Genomic DNA, 22,167 nt, shown 5'->3' on the forward strand with positions numbered 1-22,167 from the left:
CCCTGCTCTGTGCATGACGGGGCGGCGCCCCAACTCCCCAGTCGGCCCTGCTCTGAGCCTGACCAAGGGCTGCACCTAGGGATTGGGTCTGCCCTCTGCCACCCGGGAGCAGGCCTAAGCCAGCAGGTCGTTATCTCCCGAGGGGTCCCAGACTGCGAGAGGGCACAGGCCGGGCTGGGGGACCCCCCTCCCCCCGCCCCCCGAGTGCACAAATTTTTGTGCACCGGGCCTCTAGTAATGATAATAAAAGAAAAAATGAAAATAGAAAGTGGTGAGAGACTATTACCTTGTGTAAAGAATTATACCTACCATGAGATATTTACAGTTAAGAGTAAAAATGATGGACATTCTTTGTTAAATAGAACAACAGATAACGTAAAATGCATCACCACGCTAAGTACTAGAACACAAAATAGACTGGCAGATGCTTTCCTAATATAGCATAACATAACTGGAATGAGCAAGTGATTCTGAATGATAGGGAAAAGCACATTTTTTGAAAAAAAATACCGTAAGTTTTATTGCCTTTTTTATTATTGTGCATCTAAGTGGAAATATAACATAAGCCTAATGGGAGGCTACAAAAATAAAATTGTGGAGCTCTAATCCCATTGATCTGTACAAGAAAGAAGATAAAATCCACCCACAACCCAACCATTTAACAAACAAAAATATTAAAGTAAAATATACAAAAGATGAAAATCTAAGCATAGAATAAATATACAGGATTCATAAAAAGAAGCTGAGATATGTCAAAATTGCTAAGGAGAGTACATATGTGTATATCTCCTCCTGTATTTATTCTACTCCTTCTCAGTTAGCAACAGGAATGAGTATGACACATGCATAACTTAAAAAGAAAAACAAACGACAGATGCAACAAAGAATAAATAAGAAAATGATAGCATCAATTTTAACTATGTTAATAATCACATCAAATATAAATGCTACAAACACCCAAATGAAAAGGCAGAGATTGTGAGATTAGATAAAAAATCAAGAAACAATCATATGCTTCCTACAAAAAGCATGTTATATATGCTAATATGCAAATTGTCCCCTTGATTGAGAGTTTGACCAGGGGGCAGGGCCAGCCCTACAACTGCCTGTGGTGCCTTCCTATGGCCAGCCCCACCCTGATTGGCCCCCATACCTCAATAGGGGGCAGGACCGGCCAGAAAATCACCTGCAACCCCTCCCCTAGGCCTGCCCCACTCCAATGGGCCCTACCACCCCAAAGGGGGGTGGGGCCAGCCTGCCAATCACATGGGGCCCCTTCCCCCGCCAGCCTGCCCCAATCAACCTGATAGGGGTGGGCCAGCCGGACCCCACCCGTGCACAAATTTGTGCAATGGGCCTCTAGCACTTTAAATATAAAAACATGAAAAGCAAAAGGATGGAAAAAGCTTTTCTATACTAACATTTGGCAAAATAAACCTGCATTGTGTATATTGATATCAGGTAATATTAATTTCAGAGCAAAAAATGTTGCCAGGGATAAAGAAGGCCATTCAAAATAATAATGGGGGTAAGTATTCAAGAGACAACTTGGATGAAGTGAACAAATTCCTCAAAAGACACAAATTAAGCAGGAGAAATAAAATGAAAAGATAACTACAGAGCAGTATCTCTTATGAATATAGGTAGAAAATTTTGAAACAAAATTTAGCAATTGAATACAATAAGATAGTAAAGCATAATGCATCTTGTCCAAATGGAGTTTATTCAAGGAATATAGGCCTGGTTTAAGTCTCTCAAATCAATTGATGTAATTGGCCATATCAATCAACCTAAAAATAAAGATCATCTGATCATCTCACTGGATGGGGTAAAAGACAAACATTCATTCATAGTGAAAGTTCTCTGCCTGCTAGAAACAGAAGGCAACATCTTCAACCTAATAAAGGGCATCTGTGGAAAACCTGCATGTAATGTTAAGGCTAACAGCAAAACATTTTTCTGTAAAGTACAGATAGCAAAAATGTTAGGTTTGCAGAACACATGCATTCTGTTACATATCCATCTTTGTTTTTTTGTATTTTAAATAACCCCTTAAATATAAAAAAATTAATTCTTAGCTATGGGTCATACTTAGCTAACTGCAGGTCTGTAGATCTAGTATGTAGAAAATCTAATGGAGTCTATGAAAGCTCTTCTAGAACTAATAGGTAAGTTTAGACATTTTTCAGGATACAATATCAAGATACAAAACTCAATTACATACCCATATTCTGGCAATGAACAATTAGAAGCTGAAATAAAATGGCATTATCATTCATAATAGCTTAAAAATATAGATTATTATATGCAATATATCTTTGTGAAGCAGGATGATGCAAATGTGGTGCCAGTGTTCTATTTTGCATAATATATTTGTAACAGCATAAACTATTGTTTGATGATTTCAGTGGGATTTTGCCTGTAATGTGTTCTTATGTAAATTAGGGTTGAATGACGCTGATAAATGCTATGACTGTAAAAATGAGGAAAATGACTGAGTTCAGTGAATGACTTTGAACCAATCTGAATCCTCTCAAGCACAGTTTTATACTTTTTCAACTACTGAATGTTAATAATGTAATGAGTACTTAACTGTAATATACTATGGGAATGCATTCAGATGGTTATTTTTACAAATAAAGATGGTATAAATATTGCATTATATATCTATTATCTAGGGATAATTCTGACAGAAGGTATGAAGGACCGGTACGTTGAAAGTTATAAAATCTTCATGAAATAAATTAACATATACAAATAAATAAATATACCTTTTTAATAGGATAAATGACTAAATATTGATAAAATGTAATTTTTCACTAAATTGATATATATATTCAACACAATTATAAATATCCTGGCAGGCCTTTATTGTAAGTGTTGAGAAACCTTGATACTAAAATTGATATGGGAATGCAAGGGACTTAAACTAGCCAAAACAACTAAGAAAAAGAACAAATTTGGAGGACTGACACTATTGTTTTCAAGACTTATTATAGCTAGAATAATCACAACATTGTGATATTGACATAAAGTTAGACATATAGATCAATAGAACAGAATAAGGGGTTCAAAATTAAATCTACACATGGTTGACCACATGTGTTCAACTGATTTTTAATAGATATAAAAAGACAATGCAGTAGAAAAGAAATTTTTCAACAAATGCTGCTGGAACAAAATGCTATCTAGCTACATCTATATATACATCTATATACATATATATATATATATATGATATAGATATAGATATAGATATAGATATAGATATAGATATAATAAAAGTGTAATATGCAAATTGACCGAATGGAGGAACAGCGAAATAACTGTCCTGATGACCTTCCAGACAAAGCCGAAATTTGTGCATGGGGAGGGGTGTGTCCCTCAGCACAGCCTGCACCCTCTCCAATTCTGGTGGGATCGGGCCTCAACGGGCAGTCAGACATCCCTATCACAATCCAGGACTGCTGGCTCCCAACCGCTCTCCTGCCTGCCTGCCTGATTGCCTCTAACCACTCCCCTGCCAGCCTGATTGCCCCCAACTGCCCTCCCCTTCCTGCCTGGTCCCCCCCAACTGCCCTCCCCTTCCTGCCTGGTCCCCCAAAACTCCCCTTCCCAGCACGCCTGGTCGAGACCAACTACCCTCCCCTTCAGGCCTGGTTCCCCTCAACTGCCCTCCCCTGCTGGCCATCTTTGACCACATCGGGATGGCCATCTTGTATGTTGGAGTGATGGTCAATTTGCATATTACTCTTTTATTGGAAAGGACTAGAAGCTCAGTGCACGAAATTCATGCACAAGGGAGTCTCCTCAGCCCAGCCTGCAGCCTCTCCAATCCGGGATCCCTCTTACAATCCTGGGCCACTGGTTTCTGATTGCTCACCTGCCTGCCTGCCTGGTTGCCCCTAACTTCCCCCCCTGCTGGCCTGGTTGCCCTTAACTGCCCCCTGCTGCTGGCCTGTTTGCTCCCAACTGCCCCCTCCCTGCTGACCTGGTCACTCCTAACTGACCCCCTGTTGGCCTGGTCACTCCCAACTGCCCCCCCACCGGCATACCTGCTGGACTGGTTGCCCCCAATTGCCCCCCTGCCAGCCTGGTCGCCCCTCACAGCCCCCCTGCCGGCCTGGTCACCCCACGCAGCCTACTGTTCAAGTCGTTTGGTCATCCCTCACTAACACCCCCTGCTGGCCTGGTCTCCCAACACAGCCTGCTGTTCAGTCATTTGGTCATCCCTCAGGCCAGCCCTGCATGGCTGGGGGGCTGTGAGGACTGGGCACCATGCAGTGGCTTTGGGCACTGCCATCTTTGATGGCGTGGAAGTCAATTAGCATATTCCTTCCTTATTGGATGTGGGTGCTGCCATCTTTGAGGGCGGAGCAGAAAATTAGCATATTCCCTCCTTATTGGCTGTGGGTGGCACCATCTATGCGATGGTGTGAGGGTCAATTAGCATATTCTCTCTTTATTAGATAGGATATCCTATCTAATAATGGGTGATATGCAAATTAACTGTCAATCCATCACAAAGATTGTGGTGCCCAGTCCTCTCAGCCCCGCCAGAATCCCCCAGTCCCAGGGAGGCGTCCACTGAGAGCAGGTAGCGTGAGTGGCATTGTGGAATGCTTGCTTCGTTGCCATGGTGATGAGGCAAGCATTCTACCCCTGCCATGGAAGTCCTCTGGGCAGCGGGCACAGAGCGGCCGGGGGGGAAGGAGGTGGGAACGCTTGCATCATTGCCCTGGCTATGAGGCAAGTGTTCTGCACCCGGCCGCAGTTGTGCCTCTAGGCCACGGAGAGCCTCTGGGAAGCGGGCACGGAGCAGACAGGCCTTGCAGAGAGATGCTGGTGCATGGATTTGTGCACAGGGCTACTAGTACATATATAAAAGCAAACATGAATCTGCATAAAATAAAACCTATAATAATAACTCAAAATTAATCTATGAGCTAAATGTAAAACCTAAACTATAAAAACTTTGTGCCCTTAACATAGCCAACAATTTTTAGCTACCACACCAAAAGCATGATCCATAAAAGAACAAATTGACGTGTTGGATTGCATTAAAATTACAATTACAACTATTCAAAGACATTGCTAAGAGAATGAAAAGATAAGCTACAGAGTAAAAGAAAGTCTTTGCAAAACATATCAGATAAAAGACTTGTATCAAGAATATAGGGAGAACTGTTACAATTCAATATGAAGAATACTTAAAATAATAAAAAGATGAAAAAAAGGTTAATAAAGAAAATTTTCAGATGGCAAAAAAGCAATGATAAAAACCTCAGTATCATTAATCATTAAGGAAATACAAATTAAAACCACAATGAATATCGCTACACAACAATTTGGCTAAAGATTGGCCATTCTAAATCCAGAGGGAAGATGTGAAGGGACTAGCATTCTCCACCACAGCTGGTGGGAATATAAAGTGTCACAAATATTTTGCACACAGTGTAGAAATTTCTTAAAAAGTTAAATATGTACTGACCATATGATCTATTTATTTCACTCCTAGATACGTAGTCAAGGAAATGTATGCCCATAAGGAGACTTATATAAATATTCAAAATGTGCATAGTACTTTAATATGTAATAGTCAAAAACTGGAACAACACAAATGTCCATAAACGGATGGGTGGATAAATGAATTGTGGCTTATTCTTTAATGGAGTGCTGCTAATGTTATTAATGTTTTCTCTGGGTACTCTAAGTAACATTTATAAAGTCTACCACAAACACTGAGATGGAAAAAAAGCAGGTTTGTTAGAATGTATCAGCTTATACTATTGAAAAGCAGGCATAATATCTGTCAAATGGTTGTCCAAATGGTACCATTACTTTGGTATATCATCAAACAGGACTCGATAAGGATGATGATATTATACTTTTAAAGCAATCCATAAAGCATGTTTCTATTTGCTATTTAAATTTTGCTTATTCCATTTACAAAATAAAAAGATAATCTTAGTGTTCTACAACCGACAAACAAAAAATAACTTTGGCTTTCACATACATAACTACACTGGTTTCATATCGAATTTATGTTTTATTGCATAGTAAAAAATATAACTCCTTGGCTGGGTGGCTCAGTTGGTTAGAATGTCGGTCTTGCTCATCAAGGTTGCAGTTTTAATACAAGAATCAACCAACCAATGAATGAATACATAAGTGAAACAACAAATTAATCTCCCTCTCTCCCTCTCTTCCTTGCTCTCTAAAAAAATCAATAAAAATTTTTATTTTAAAGGATATAACTTTGACATATTGAGACCACACTGTAGAGATCAGTTTTAAAGTATCCTTTTATAAAACAAATTAGCATAAAATTGGGACAAAAGTCATTTTCAACATTCATGACTTAATGAGCAACCAAAAATAAGTAAATGCACAAAATTAGAAGAGTAAATAGCCATTTGGCTACCCAATGTTTCCTTTTTTTACAGAGGAAATTATGCAGGGGCCCGCCCTTACACTGAAGGAGCATCCTGCTCTATGTGCGGAAAAGAAGACACTTGTGAAATCAGCCTCTGCAGTAAGCAAAATGAAAAAAGTAAATGGTAATTTCCTATTTGGAGAGCAAAGTTTCCATAAATTCATTATATTTTCAAATTTAGATCTCCTCAAGTTTATAGAGAATTTATGAAGAAGATTTGATTGCTGCTCTCTGATGATATAACTCATTTGTCATAAATCATAAACTCAGATAATCCCTCCCTTCTTCACTGATTATTTTCCCTCTGAGGCTAAAGGACAGGTGGAAGTGAGGTATAACTGTGATCCAGGGTGCTGCTATACAGTAGATAGTTGCTACTATACAAAGAACTACAAGTTGAAATTTTATTGGCATTTGCCTCCATTCTCCTCCTTTTATTAGTTACTAGAGGCTAAGTACACGAAATCAGTGCACTGGAGGGGGAGGTCCCTCAGCCCGGCCTGCGCCCTCTCATAGCCCGGGACCCTTTGCTCCTTTCTAGCTGCCTGCTTGCTGCTCCTTACCTCTCAGCTCACTGCTCCTTAGCGCTGCCACAGAGGCAGGAGAGGCTCCCACCACAGCTGCTGCGCTCTCCAGCCATGAGCTAGCTTCTGGCTGAGCTGATCATCTGAGTTGATCTTCTGCCCCCTGGTGGTCAGTGTGCATCACAGCGACCAGTTATTCCACCAGTTGTTCCATAGTTCAGTCAATTTGCATATTAGGCTTTTATTATATAGGATTTGTGTGAGCTCTTTATATGTTAAAGATACTAACCATTTATTGACTATTTGCTGCAAATACATTTTTCCCAGTTTGAGTTTTAAAATCTAGGCTCATTAGTGATTTCCCCTCTAGCCACATCGATTCTTTTAGATGCCCGTTTTCTTCCTCATTGGAATTCTGTTATTTTTATTGCTGTAATTTCTTTTTTTAAGAGTCTCTTATTCTTGTTGAGTTATGTTTTCTTCTAGAGTTTGCAGCCATGGGACCATAATGGCTTCACTTCTAACTTTATTTTTTAAAATATGTTTTTATTTGTTTGAGAGAGAGAGAGGAAGAAAGAGAGAAAGAGAAATATTGATCCCACAATCTGGGCATGTGCCCTGACAGGGAACCTAACCAGCAACCTATTGGTATACAGGACAGACATCTAGGCCTCAGGCTTTTTACTCTTTGTTGTTAATGCTTATAGGAGTCAAAAGGTCCTTCACAGGTGGATTATTATGCTAATAAGCTCCTAGTTTCTGAAAGAGGCTGAAGATTCTCATTCAGGGTTTTCACAGGATAGGGGCACCCCACATACCCCTACTCCTAGGAGACTCGCCTTTCAGCAGTAGTAACAGAACAGCTGGCACTGAATGGCCACTTAAAACAGGCCCCAGCACTTGTGCTTCACCTGGTGACCTGCTTTGATCCACAACCCCAGGAGGCCGGCACTATTATTCCCAGCTGTCAGATGAGGAAACAAAGGCGCAGAGTGGTTAAGTGATTTTCCCAAGTGCAGGGAAGAGCTGGGAGGCACATGGAGTGTGGGCTACTGGGGAACAGATGTGCACACAGATGACGCAGGGATTCCAGGAGTGAGTGACAACTGAGGCAGGACAGGACAGTGCCAGGAAGAGAGGAGGCAGCAGTTATTGCCCCAGAGACTCAAGGGCACATGCTGGGACCAGGCTGGACTCCTGACCCTCAGGGGTTTCATGTTGCAGAGCCATCTTGCCCGTGTATCCGGAATCCGGAATCCGGAATCTGAGTTCCCCCAGGGGCCCCAGGACATGGAGCAGGCAATTTCCCCACCTGCCTACCTTGCCAGTTAAGCACTGGTGTTCACGGGCCCAGTGAGGGCAGGGGGCAGATAATCACAGTGGCAACAGTGAGCACTTAGTACCTGTCAAGCACTGGGCTGAGAGCCTTACATGCATAATCTTATGCACATGCTGTAACATTCCAATGAGGCTGGTACTATTATCATACTCATTTTATAGATGAAGAAACCAAGGCTCAGAGAGGTTACACAGTTCTAACTGGCAGAGTCTGTGTGACTCCAAAGTCTGTATATGGTCACCACATCCCCCTGCTACCCCTGTCCGTCAGGTGGGTGGCATTGCTAAGTCCAGCTTTCCCCTCCCTCCTGCTCTTGGGACACCTGATGATCAGCAGGGTTCAGCAGAGGAGGAGAGATGGGATTCCGAGGGACCCAGCAGGGGACCTGGCCATTATTTCTCTAGAGCCCGGCAATAAAGAATCAATAAGGAAAAAGATTTTCCTTTTCCAGGCTGTTCTATTGTATCTTCTTCCCACTAATGGAAACTGGTACCCCATGGACAATCGGAGCCTGCAGCTGGGTGGAGAGACCGAGAGGTTGGCCATTCCTGCCTAGCTCCTGCTGTAGGGTGCCCTCTGGTTGTGGGGCGACCAGCGGTGCAGGGGTCTTGGCCTGGTGCCTCCCACATCCTCCGCCACCCACCTTCAGTTCCCCTTTAGCCATCAGACAATGGGAGCCTGCCCCCGGGGGATGGGACTTGGTCAGTGTGCCTCACAGTGACTGGTCCATCAGTTGCTCTGGTTGTTCTGCTGTTAGGGTCAATTTGTATATTACCCATTTATTATATAGGATTATTAAAATAGTCTCACTCAGGAGTAACACATTAACACGTTAAGCGCCAAGCCTGTTTTGTCTTCCTTTCCGTTTAGCCCTCAATATCTGATTTCACCAATATGCTGGCAACACCATCGACTGACCAATCCCGATGTAAAGTATAGTGTCAGACACCGGTGACTGACATGGCGCTTAACATGTTAATCAATGTCCAAACTTATTGTGATTTAAAACTAGTGTTTCTGTTCCATCATCATCCTATTAGTTCTCAGAACAAAGATACTTTTTAAGTTAGGTGTATAAATTCTTTGACTGAAGATAGAGTGAAATGGATGAAGGGGGTAGATGTAAGAAAAAGAAATAGATATAATGCCATAAACGAAGGCAGATACAAAAAGAAAGCACATTAAAAGATTTCCTTTATATAAATTTCAAAATCAGGCAAAACTATTCTACATTTGGACTCAGGATAGTGGTTACCTTTGGAAAGGAAAGAGGACTTAATACCTAAAGGTTATCTATGTATGTTCAATTTGTGATAATTAACTTTCCATGAGATATGTATGTTTGAATATCCATTTTATACATCAATTAAAGAATGACTTAGAGTATGGTGCCTCTAAATTCAGATTTCATTCAAAGCAATTTAAAAAATAACCTTCCTGCATTATGTCCCACCTACAAATTAATGTTTTCTCCTTGAAAGGATAACAAAGAAACACTCTCTTTTTCATTTCTCCTTCCTGCCCAGTATCCAAGCCACTGTCATTTCTCTCCTGAACTAGTCCAGTCTAATGATGCTCTTCCTACTCTACTCCAAACTGTTTTACCCAAAGAAAATCAGATCAAATACCTTCTTTTCTTAAAATTCCTCATTTGCTTCTTACTGCAATTGAAGAAAAATCTGAATCCATGCTATGTAACTGCAAAGCCCATGTTTCTATTAACTCCCCCCACCCTCAAGCTCCATTATCAACACCTTCAAATATTCCAACCCCTTTTCAAAACTCCAGCATCCAAATCACCTGTGGGTCTGTTTCTACTTTCAAGGTTGTTTTGTTTTCTCTTAGTTTTGGTGATATGCTGTTTCTTTCTTTTTTTAAAATATATTTTATTGATTTTTTACAGAGAGGAAGGGAGAGGGATAGAAAGTGAGAAACATCAATGAGAGAGAAACATCCATCAGCTGCCTCCTGCACACCTCCTACTGGGGATGTGCCCGCAACTAAGGTACATGCCCTTGACCGGAATCGAACCTGGGACCCTTGAGTCCGCAGGCTGACGCTCTATCCACTGAGCCAAACCGGTTAGGGCAGGGATATGCTGTTTCTTGGAGTGGTACATTGACTTGAAAAATGGCCAACAACTATTCCTCCCCCCGTCCCCACTCCCCTTTTACATGCATGCCTCTACCCCGATTGAGGAGTGGACCATATATCTCCTCTCCTTGAATAAAGGACTTGATATAGTGCCAGTTCTGAAACTGGTCTTTAAGAGACCTGGAAGCTTTTGGCTTTTGCTGTCTTGGAAGCATCCAGTGTATAGAGCAGTAATGGCGAACCTATGACACACGAACTCATTTTTTTGGTTGATTTTTCTTTGTTAAATGGCATTTAAATATATAAAATAAATATCAAAAATATACATCTTTGTTTTACTATGGTTGCAAATATCAAAAATTTCTATATGTGACACGGCACCAGAGTTAAGTTAGGGTTTTTCAAAAAGCTGACACGCCGAGTTCAAAAGGTTCACCATCACTGCTCTAGTCTTTGTTGCTTTGAATCTCTGATGCTCTTAAGCACTGTTTTGTTGTATTTTATTTGGATTTTCTAGCTTTGATTGATGACAGCTTTTGTCTGTCCCAAATGACTACATTGCTGGCACTTAAGTGGGTATTGACAATGGTCTCCAGTACAGCACTGCACAAACTGCAAAGGCTCAATAAACTTTGAGACCAGCTAGGAGGTGTTCTCCTACTTGTTCCTTTCCCAACTATTTTGAAATATTTGGTTATTCTTGGTCCTTTACTCTTGGAAATTAATGTTATGATAAGCTCATCGATTCCATAGAAGACCTTGAAATTGTGGTTGGCATTGCATTGAGTTTATAGGTAAATTTAAGAAGATTTAAAATCTTTGTTACATTGATTATTTATATTAATAAAGATTATTTGGGTTTAAATGTCTTTCAGTTAAGTTATAAACTTTTCTCAGTAAAGACCTTGCACACCAAGTTAGGTTCATTAGTAGCATGTATTTGTTGTTTTAAAATGGCATATTAAAATTATATTTCCTAATTGATTTTTGCTAATTTATAGAATATAAATTATTTTTATATTAGTCTAATATCCAGAAATCTTACATAATTCTCTTATGAATAGTTGGTTAATACTCTTGTATTTTCTTAATGTTCTCTATAAAAAATGTGTTTTGTCATATAAACTTTACATCAGTTATTTATTTCACTAATATTAATAGTCAGTGAATCTTCCAATACAATCCTATCTAATAAAGAGGGAATATGCAAATTGACCGTCATGCCGTCACAAATGGTGGTGCCCATAGCCACAAGGTGGCGTTGCCCAGTTCCCTCAGCCCCACCAGAGCCCCCCAGTTCTTTCAGCCAAGCCAGGGGGGTGGCAGAAACACAGTGCAGCCAGACCCACCCTCAGCCCCCCCAGCCACCCAGGGCCAGCCTAAGGCGCACGCAAGCCTCGGATGATGGCTGCCCAGCCACCCAGAGCCGCCCAGGGTCAGGTAAACAGGGCTGGCCGAGGCTTTGCTGCCAGCAGTGGCAGCAGCACAGGTGTGATGGGGGCATCACCTTCCCCTGATCGCTGGGTCACCTCCCGCCCCTGAGGGCTCCTGGACTGTGAGAGAGGACAGGCCGGGCTGAGGGACCCCCCTCTCCAGTGCATAAATTTTCATGCACTGGGCCTATAGTGATTTATAACAGTGGAGACTATTTTGTTGCTCCATATTTTTTAGGACATGTTTCAAAATTATGTATTTTTCCTTAAAATGTTTTTAATTAGTCCTTATGGCCAGATTATGTTAGTTTTCTCTTTCCTTATTTTGATGTGATCTTTTATCTTGAATGAATGTTTAATTTTACCAGATATTTTCTGCATCTCTTCAAATGATCCCCAATCTCTTTCTTTAATGTTGTAAACTTCATCATAGTATTTCTTTTCTTTCTTTCTTTTCTTTTTTTCTTTCTGGATACTGTTTCTAAGTATTACATTGTAAGTTTAATTTTTTTAAATTTACTTTTACTCTCAACTCCTCTTTGAGTAAGTATATTTTTAAAAACTGGTTCATTTAACTAATATTTTGAAATTATTGCAAAGAGATAGATACAGGTGGTTTTTAATTTTTTAAAACTTTTATCACATCCTGTTTCCTCCTTTATTATTGTTTATTTATTGTTTCCTGTATTCTTATTTTCTTATTATTTTTTATCGCTTTTTAAACAAAATCTTGATTGTTGCTTGGGCCTCTCTGTGCCTCCTGAACTTATGTGAGGTGGCTTACTGAGGAGGTGATTAAGAGCATTTAAGTGTCATACAAAGTGATTGAGTGCAAAATAAAGTAAGCTCTCAATAAATTTTAGGTATTAGTTTAAGTTCCTCATTATTGTCTATCTTTTGAGGCATTGTGTTTTTTTATAGTACTAATCACTCTCTGTAATGATCATTTTTATTTCCTTAGTCCATTTTTAAATTGATGATAGATTTTCTTTCCTTATTTTTCTGTAAGGAGAGGAACTTTATTTTGGTTCTGATAACCATTACATCCAAAGGTTGTAATCATGCTCAATACACAGCCAAAAATTTTTTTAAAAAAAAGGAAGGAAAGAAGGAATAAATGAATGACTAAGAAAACAAACAAACAAATAAATAAATAAATGCATTCCTAACAACTGCAGATTGCTGATCAAACAGTAAATAGGGGAGAATAATTTGAAGGGGGAAAGACATTGAGCAAAATTCAGAGCAAGGGCCAGTGCAGAAATGAGTGAGATATTTCATAAAAGGCTGTGGGTACCCAAAACACTACATGAAGGACTACCTTTTTCAGAGATTTTTCAACGGGTATGACAGAGTATCAAATATAAAGTGATATAGTTTTGTCTATGTTTGGCTTTTATGCCTTCAATGCAAAGGGCATTTTAGAAATATTTGTGGAAATGACATTGTTGGCAGAGAACATCACACGGATTTTAGGTACAACAGGATTTGGGGAGGAAACTTTCATCATTTTTTTTAAGCTAAAAAGCCAAATTTTGTTTACTAAGTTCATTAACTTATTCTAAAAGCCCAAAAAGCAAATGAATACTTTTAATTTTATATTACTTTTTTCTATTATAGGAAATGAAACACGTGAAAGACTTGTAGGTATGTATAAAACTATCTGAGAATTGATTTAATTACTTTGGTCCCTTGAATCTAACTTGAGCTCTTAACTGTTGTTTTTTATTGACAGAATATCCAAATTGGGAACCAAAGGGGGAAGCACCACAGTTGGCAGCATGTAATCTATTGTGCCTACTTTGTGTTCTTCTGCGAATGTGTTAATCTTTATGTATTATGGGAAACACACTCACCAGTCCAAAATTAAATAAAGAAAATGGACATGGAGACACAAAGTACAGCAAAAGTGAGGTGTTTAATGTCGGTCTGGCAAGATCAGGTGTCTGGTGGGCAGGCACACCCAAAGGGCTTACAACCCACATTTTATTCCCTGGTGCTCAGGTCCCTCCCTCGGTTCCTCATTGGCTGAGTACTAGGGGGTATACAATCTTCCCAGACCTCACCTAAGTTTCATTATTTCCTTATAGGGTATTCTTTCCTTTCCAGTTTAAGTTCCTCTGTCAATATGCCCCTCCCTAGCATCCTGTTTGCCCGGGGACCCTCCAGGTGCATGAACTTTGTCATGTCCACGGGCTGCTATGCTAGCAAACTGCCAGTCATTTTCCATTCAGGGTTAAATGCCTTGCCTTGAAATGGACCACCACTGACTTTATTTCTAACATTTATATAAAAGAGAAAGTCTCACACATGACAATAAAAAAAAAGTGCATGGCTAACTGTCTCATCAGATTAATTGTTAAAACTTCAACACTCTTGTGTGTTATATAATTTAATTTATATTTTTAATTCAAAGGTATATAGTATTGCTGTATAGAAGAAAAGTAATAGTAAAAAAAAGTATCTCAGATTTTTTTTTAAATCCTCATCCAAGGATGTGTTTATTGATTTGAGAGAGGAAATAAGAAAAAGAGAGAGAAAAACAATGATGTGAGAAACATTGATTAGTTGCCTCCCATATGAGCCCCAACCAGGGATCAAACCCCCAACCTAGGTATGTGCCCTGACATGACAGTGCCCTGACATGATGGTGCCCTTACCTGATGGTGTGACTTAGTTTGTTGGGTATCATCCCATGGACCAAGAGGTCACAGGTTTGATTCCTGATCAGGGCACATGCCTGGTTTGTGGTCTCCATCTCCTGTAGGGGCATGCAGGAGGCAGCAAGTCAATATTTCCCTCTCACAATGATGTTTATCTCTCTCCCACTCTCTCTCTCTCTCCCTCCCTCTCTCTAAAATCAATAAAAAAGTATATATATATATTTTAAAAGTAGGTACAAAGGACACTAATAACAAACAGAAAGAATGGAAAACTGGTGGACACTGAAATTAAGAACTCTGATCAAGAGAATGTAAAGGCAATCACAGAATAGGAAAATATTTGTTGAGCAAATACAACTAAAAAGGGACTTGTAACTAGAATTTATAAGTAAGTTCCACAGCCAATATGAAAAAGATAACCCAACAGATTTGAAGGGAAGTTTCATATACAAATGCATATAGATGGTCAATATACATATCTAAAAATGCTACAGTTCATTATTATCCAGTGAAATGTAAATGAAAATTACTAAACCATTTCCGTAAGAACTAAAATAAAAAATATAGACGATACCAAGCAGGAGCAAATATATGGTGCAACTAGCACCCTCTTACTGCTACTGGTGACAGTGTTAATTGCAACCACTTTAGAAATCTATTTGGCGATATTTTTTAAAAAATTTTTTAATTGATTTCAGAGAGAGAAAGGGAGAGGGAGAGATGAAAACATCAATGATGAGAGAGAATCATCCATTGGCTGCCTCCTGCATGCCTCCTACTGGAGATTGAGCCTGCAACCCGGGCATGTGCCCTGAACAGGAATGAAACAGTGACATCCTGGTTCATGGGTCAATGCTTAACCACTGAGCCACTCCAGCCAGGCTGTCAATATTTTTTAAAGTTGAACACATGCATACTCAATGGTCCAGTGATTCCACTTCTGAGCGGAAATAGCACAGTACATACATTCACAAAAAGGCATGCAAAAGTTCATGGCAACACTCTTCATAAAGAGTCAAATGGCCCTAACCGGTTTGGCTCAGTGGATAGAGCGTCAGCCTGTGGACTCAAGGGTCCTGGGTTCGATTCCGGTCAGGGGCATGTACCTTGGTTGCAGGCACATACCCAGTGGGGAGTATGCCGCAGGCAGCTGATGGATGTTTCTCTCTCATTGATGTTTCTAACTCTCTGTCCCTCTCCCTTCCTCTCTGTAAAAAATCAATAAAATATATTTTTTTTAAAAGAGTCAAATGTCCATAAGCATGTGTATATAAGTAAATTGTGGTATATTTATACACTGAAATACTGTACAGAAATGAAAATAAAGGACACCTATTAACAATAACATGGATAAAATGTACAAACATAATGTTGAACAAAATAAGATACAGAGTCTACATTTTGTGATTTCATTGAAGTACATAACCTCTGATAGTAGGACAGAGAAGTCAACCTGCTGTGACAGAGGGTGTGGTCAGTAACCGGGAGACAGCATCAAGGGCGGGGTGTTGGGGAACAGGGTCCCTTCTATTTCTTGATCTAGAAACTTGTTCAGGCTGTGAAAATTCATATGCCGTACACCCAAAATGTGTATACTTTGTGAGAGTGTATTTTATTTTAATAAAACTTTAAAAGAGAGAGATTTAGATATGTGATAGCTGAATGATGGTCCCCTAAAGACGTCCATGTCCTAATTAATCCTCAGAACATGTAAATATGTTAATTTACATACGATGGCAGATGGAAGAGCTGGGGATGAGGAGATTGCCCGGGATTACCCACGTGGCTCAGTGTCATCACGTGGGTCTTTATAGGAGGGAAGCAGAGGAACACGTGAGACAGAAGAGTGTCAGAGTGAGATAACACGAGAAGGCTTGCCCAGCCATTGCTGGCTTGGAACAGGGGAGAAGAGCCATGAGCCATGAGCCAAGCAATGAAGTTGAAAAAGACAAGAAAACAGGTTCTTCCCTGACCCTCCAGAAGGAATGCGCCTGTCAAGGCACCTCCCACAGGTCTGACCTCTAGAACTGTAAGAGGATAAATGTGTGTTGCTTTATAATACTGTCTGTGGTCATTTGTTACAGCAGCAGTAGGAAGTTAATGCATGATCCATTCAAATGTTTGAAGTCATGACAATTAAAGCTTCCAGAAAATAAGAATAAGACAAAAAGATAAAAGTTATAAGTAACTACCTGACAATTACAGTCTGAAAATATAAAAGAATTACTGTGGAACTGTTAGATTTTCTATGTCAGTGAAGTTGTGGAGAAATTTAAGTTAAATTTAAATGATAAATACACCAGAGGACTGTGAAAGCCCATACCAATCTAAACCTATTATAAGCTACAATGTAAAATGCAAAATAATAATAATAACTTTTAAACAATATTAACTTTGAATGTATTACATACCGATTCAACCAAAATATAATGCATACATACCAATGTCTCAGTTACTATATTATACATTTTATACAGAAGGAGATATCTATTATCTCCTAAGGTTGTGGCTGTTATTTCTAAATTACAAATAGAAAACCTCAAAGGCAAACTTTGTCCCAATAACTTAGAGTGGAAGGACTAGAATCTAAACTTCAAAATTCCACTTAACTCCAAATAATTAAATGTGGAACTGCCAATTGACCCAGGGATTCCATTTCTAGGAATATATCCTAAGAAACCCAAAACAATCAGAAAGAATGTTTGCACCCCTATGTTCATAGCAGCACAATTTACAATAGCTAAGACCTAGAAACAGCCCAAGTGCCCATCAGTAGATGAGTGGATAAAAAAGCTGTGGTATATTTATACCATGGAATACTATATCACAGAAAAAAAGGATATCTTACCCTTTGAAATAGCATGGAGGGACCTGGAGAGTTTCTGCTAAGCAAAATAAGCCAGTCAGAGAAAGACAAGTATCGCATGATCTCACTCATATGTGGAATTTAATGAATATAAACTGATGAAGAAAAATAGACTGAGACATAAAAGCATCAAACAGACTGTCAAACCAAAGAGGAAAGGCAGGGGAGAGTGAGGGGAGGGGAAAGAGATCAACCAATGAACTCATATGGGATATACATAATCCATGGACACAGACAATAGGTTGATAAAGGCCTGAGGTGGGGGGTGGGGGAAGGGTGGGAGAGGTCAGTGGGGAGGAAAGGGGACATATATAATACTTTCAACAATAAAGATTTTAAAAAAGTAAATAAATAAATAAATAAACAATAAAAGCATATTTTCAAGTTTAAAGAAATGGTATAGATAAGCACTGTACTCACCTCCTTCCATGAGCACATAAAAAGACAACTAAATTATCAGGCAATCAACCTGGAGAACCACCTGAAGGCAAACTGAACAAAGCTCTTAAAACTAAGGAGGCCAGTCATGGGTGGAGATCAGAATGGGTTGCTCCCATAACCACATGAGGATGGTAAGAATTGGGAGGGTCGTCTTGGCTCCAGAGACCCCCACTGAGGACTGAGGGGTCCCAGCCTCACACCAGGCTCCCCAGCTCAGGGATCCAGTGCTGGGAAAGTAGTTCCCACAGCAGCTGGCTGTGAAGATGATCCCAGTGAGACAGAGGGTGGCTGCAAACCCAGGCCTCCTCCTAAAGGGCCTGTCACAGACTCACTCACTCACAGGCACTCACACTAAGCTCCAGCCAAGGGACAGCAGCCCAAAAGGTGCCAGACACATACCAGGAGAAACTGAATTGTGTGACTTTAGGGCAGGGGTGGGCAAACTTTTTGACTCGAGGGCCACAATGGGTTCTTAAACTGGACCGGAGGGCCGGAACAAAAGCATGGATGGAGTGTTTGTGTGAACTAATATAAATTCAAAGTAAACATCATTACATAAAAGGGTACGGTCTTTTTTTTTTTAGTTTTATTCATTTCAAACGGGCCGGATCCAGCCCGCGGGCTGTAGTTTGCCCAGGGCTGCTTTAGGGTGAGGGCAGCCACTGCCCATGTGTTGGGCCTTCCCTTCACATGCCCTGCAGGGGGCAAGCTGGCTCCAAATCTGAACCTGCCTTAACCTTGTGAACACAGCTGGCCCCAACCTGATGACTACCTGAGAGCCTGATCCATCTGATTCGCACACTTCCCTTGGCCCAGTGGTCGGCAAATTCATTAGTCAACAGAGCCAAATATCAACAGTACTTCTTCAAAATAGACTCGCCCAGGCCAAAAACCGACTTCTGCGCATGGGCCATGAAGGTTCAATCGCCCTGTAGTGCACGCCTGCACGTGGTATTTTGTGGAAGAGCCACACTCAAGGAGCCAAAGAGCCACATGTGGCTCGGGAGCCGCAGTTTGCCGACCACTGCCTTGGCCCATTCTGCAGCCATGCCTCACCCACCGCCTTGGCCTGTGCTTTCTGACAAACTTCCCAAGACCTACAGCCCCCAGCAGGCAACAGCTGGCCTCAGTATCCCCTGTGCCTTTTTCTGAGTGGCCTCAGGCCCAGTGCAGGTGGCAGCCAGCCTTGGGACACAGCATGGCCTCTCCCACATGCCTCCAGATGCAGCACAGGTGGCTACTAACCTCAGACCACTTTGTAGTCCCTCCCAAGAGGCCCAGGACCAATACACCTGGTGGCTGGCCTCTGAGCAGAATAGAACACCACCTGGTTAGCTCCATAAACAGCACACCCAAAGAGTAGACCACACCCCCCTGGGGTAATCCTGTTTCCTAAGGTCAGCCCATGCTTCATCATGGCTCGTCCTCACAGCCAGTCAGCCTTAGGGTCAATCTCAACCACTGACAAACAGCAATCAAGACTCAACCACAACAGGAACACACACACAATCAACACAAGAAACATTCCTGGAGCACCCGGTTCAGGTGACCAGGGAGACTGTGCCACTAAGACTCCTATATAAAGTTATTCTGCAAAACTGGGAGACATGGCAGATCTACCTAATATATAAAAATAAACACAAAGTGGCAGCCAAAATGAGAACACAAAGAAACATGTCCCAAACGAAAGAACAGACCAAAATACCAGAAGTTAAGTAACTAAAATGGAGGCAAGCAATGTACCAGATACAGAGTTCAAAACACGGTTATAAGGATGGCCACAAACTTATGGGAAAATATGAAGTGAGAACTTCAACAGAGATTTTGTAAACAAACAAAGAGAAAAGACATAGAAACCATTAAAAAAAGAACCATCAATTTCACTTCTGAATATTTATCTGAAGAAATTCAAAACATTAATTCTAAAAGATACATGTATCCCTACGTTCATTGCAGCATTATTTACAAATAGAGGCCCAGTGCACAAATTAGTGCATGGGTGGCATCTGACCAGGACGGCTGGGGGGAGGAGGGGCCTAAGGGATGTTGGCCGCCTACCCTGCCCCCGATCAGGGCCCAATCGGGGCAGACTGGCGGGGGGGGGGGGCATGGGGGGGTTGCCGGCCGGCCCCGCCTCTGATCAGGCAGGTTGGTTGGCCTCAGTGCATGTCATAGCAACCAGTCGTTCTGGTCGTTCCAGTTGTTCTGGTCATTTGTCTTTTATATATAGATAGCCAAGATATGGAAGAAACTTAATAGACAACTTCAGAAAGAATAAGTAGTACACATAAGCAATGGAATATTACTTGGCCATAAAAAATGAAATCTTACCATTTATGACAGTATGGATGACCCAAATGGTATTATGTTAAGTGAAATTAGTCAGCCAAAGAAAGACAAATACCATATGATTTCACTTAGATATGGAATTTAAACAAACAAAACAGACACATAGATACAGAGAACCAGAAGCTGAGGGAGGGTCAGTGGGTGAAATGGGTTAAGAAAGTAAGAATTTCAGTTGTCAGTTACAAAATAGTCACAGGGATGTAATATAGTCAATAATATTGTAATAGCCATAATATTGTAATAATTATGTCAGGTGAATACTAGACTAATGGGACAGGGGATCATTTGTAAATTATATATAAATGTCTAACTACTATGCTGTACACCTGAAACTAATATAAAATAATATTGAAGAGATTAAAAATGGTGGCAGAGTAGGTGGATGCTGCACGGATATGCTCCCAGGAACAGGCTGGAATTACAACTGAAATACAGAAAGGCTCCCTGAATAATCAACAAAAACTCACAGGAGAGAACTCTGATACCCGAGGACTGAAAGTGGAGACCGCATAGAGACTGATCCTCTTTTTCTTGAGTAATTGGTGTTTATATAATAATGTAACATTATTATATTTAAAATCATTTTTCTTGAAATGAAATAAAAAGATACCTTTTTTAAAAAAAGAGAGAGAGAGGCCCAACCCTAATCCCAAGAACCTGTGAATGTCCATCGCACATGAAAAAGGCGCTTGGCAGATGTGATTAAGGTCAAGAACCCTGAGATGGAGAGATTATCCTGGATTTTCGGGGTAGGTCCAACCTAATGGAATGAGTCCTTGAAAGAGAACTTTACCCAGCTGAAGTCACTGTGAGACCCAAATGTGACAACAGGAGGGTTGGAGAGATTCCATATTGTTGGCTTGGATGATGGGGGAAAGGACCATGGCCAAGGGTCGTGGGAGGCCCCTAGAAGCCAGAAGAGCAGGAGATGCATCCCCTTCTATCCCTACCCCAGAGCCTCCAGCCTCTGGAAGGAACATGGTCCTGCCAACTCCTTGATTTTAGCCCCAGGAGACTTTTTTTAAGTTTCTAACCTATAGAACTACACATTAATAAGTATGCATTGTTTTAAGCCACTATGTTATATCAATATAAAACCAATACTGATATAAAAAATAAAATAATAAAATAAAATTGACTGTCCACTGTAACTGAAAAAATAAAAATAAAACATGGCTAAAGAAAAGAAAAAGTCCTAAGGGACAATTATGAACTATTTATAACTGAATAGCAATAAAAGCAATAAACTTCCTAACATTATGAGTTGCAGCCAACATCATAATTCAAGGCGTGTTAACGACCTTGAATACATATATGAAGAAAAAAAAGGTACACCTCATTCTGATTTCTTGACTTCTATTGGGTTGATAAAATATTCTTCATTTGTCATTTCCCCTTTATTGGTTTGCTATTTCTCTTTCTTTTAATAGTTATTCTTAAATTCTTAACATTTGTGCATCATTTAACAAAGTCAAAAATACTCAATGTCTTTACTCTTCTCGCAGCAGCACAGCAACTCAGAGTAATCACTGAGCTCTCCCATTTTCCACATGGTGTTTGCCTAGGATTACAGTTCCACCTTGTATTTAATCTCCTCCTTCCTTGAACTCTCTTCCTCTAGTCCACATGCTTCCCACTTGCATCCTCTTCAAGTATTTACTTAAAAGTCACCTTCTCAAAGAATGATCACCCCATTTGAAATCAACCCTATCCCTCGCCTCCACACACCCGCTGTGTTCCCAACACCTTAGGCTGCATTTATCTTTTGATAGAGGTTTTCACCTTTCAAAAAAATCATACTGTAGAAGTTATTTATTATGTTTATCATTTATTATTTGTCTCCACTGGAATTCCAGAAAGGCATATTACTTTGTTTTGTTCTGTATGATTGTAATTCCAAGCACCAAGAAGAATACCTGGTACATAGTAGACACTCCAAATATTTAGGTATATTAACTATACTGTATACTGTTACTGATGTATTGAGACTAGACAACAGGAAGATCCACTAGGAAGCCATTG

General features: G+C 40.4%; 1 protein-coding gene across 1 annotated transcript in view; it reads left to right on the plus strand.

Annotated features, from left to right (window-relative positions):
- LOC106724392 (GLIPR1-like protein 1) overlaps nt 1-22,167 on the plus strand; it is a 53,148-nt gene that overhangs the window by 20,291 nt on the left and 10,690 nt on the right. The window contains exon 4 of the mRNA XM_014531629.1: nt 6,447-6,553. Within this exon, the coding sequence (XP_014387115.1) occupies nt 6,447-6,553 (107 nt within the window). The remainder of the gene's footprint in view (nt 1-6,446; nt 6,554-22,167) is intronic.

The sequence above is a fragment of the Myotis brandtii genome, unplaced genomic scaffold, assembly GCF_000412655.1.
Source record: "Myotis brandtii unplaced genomic scaffold, ASM41265v1 scaffold82, whole genome shotgun sequence".
In the NCBI taxonomy this organism is placed as follows: Eukaryota; Metazoa; Chordata; class Mammalia; order Chiroptera; family Vespertilionidae; genus Myotis; species Myotis brandtii.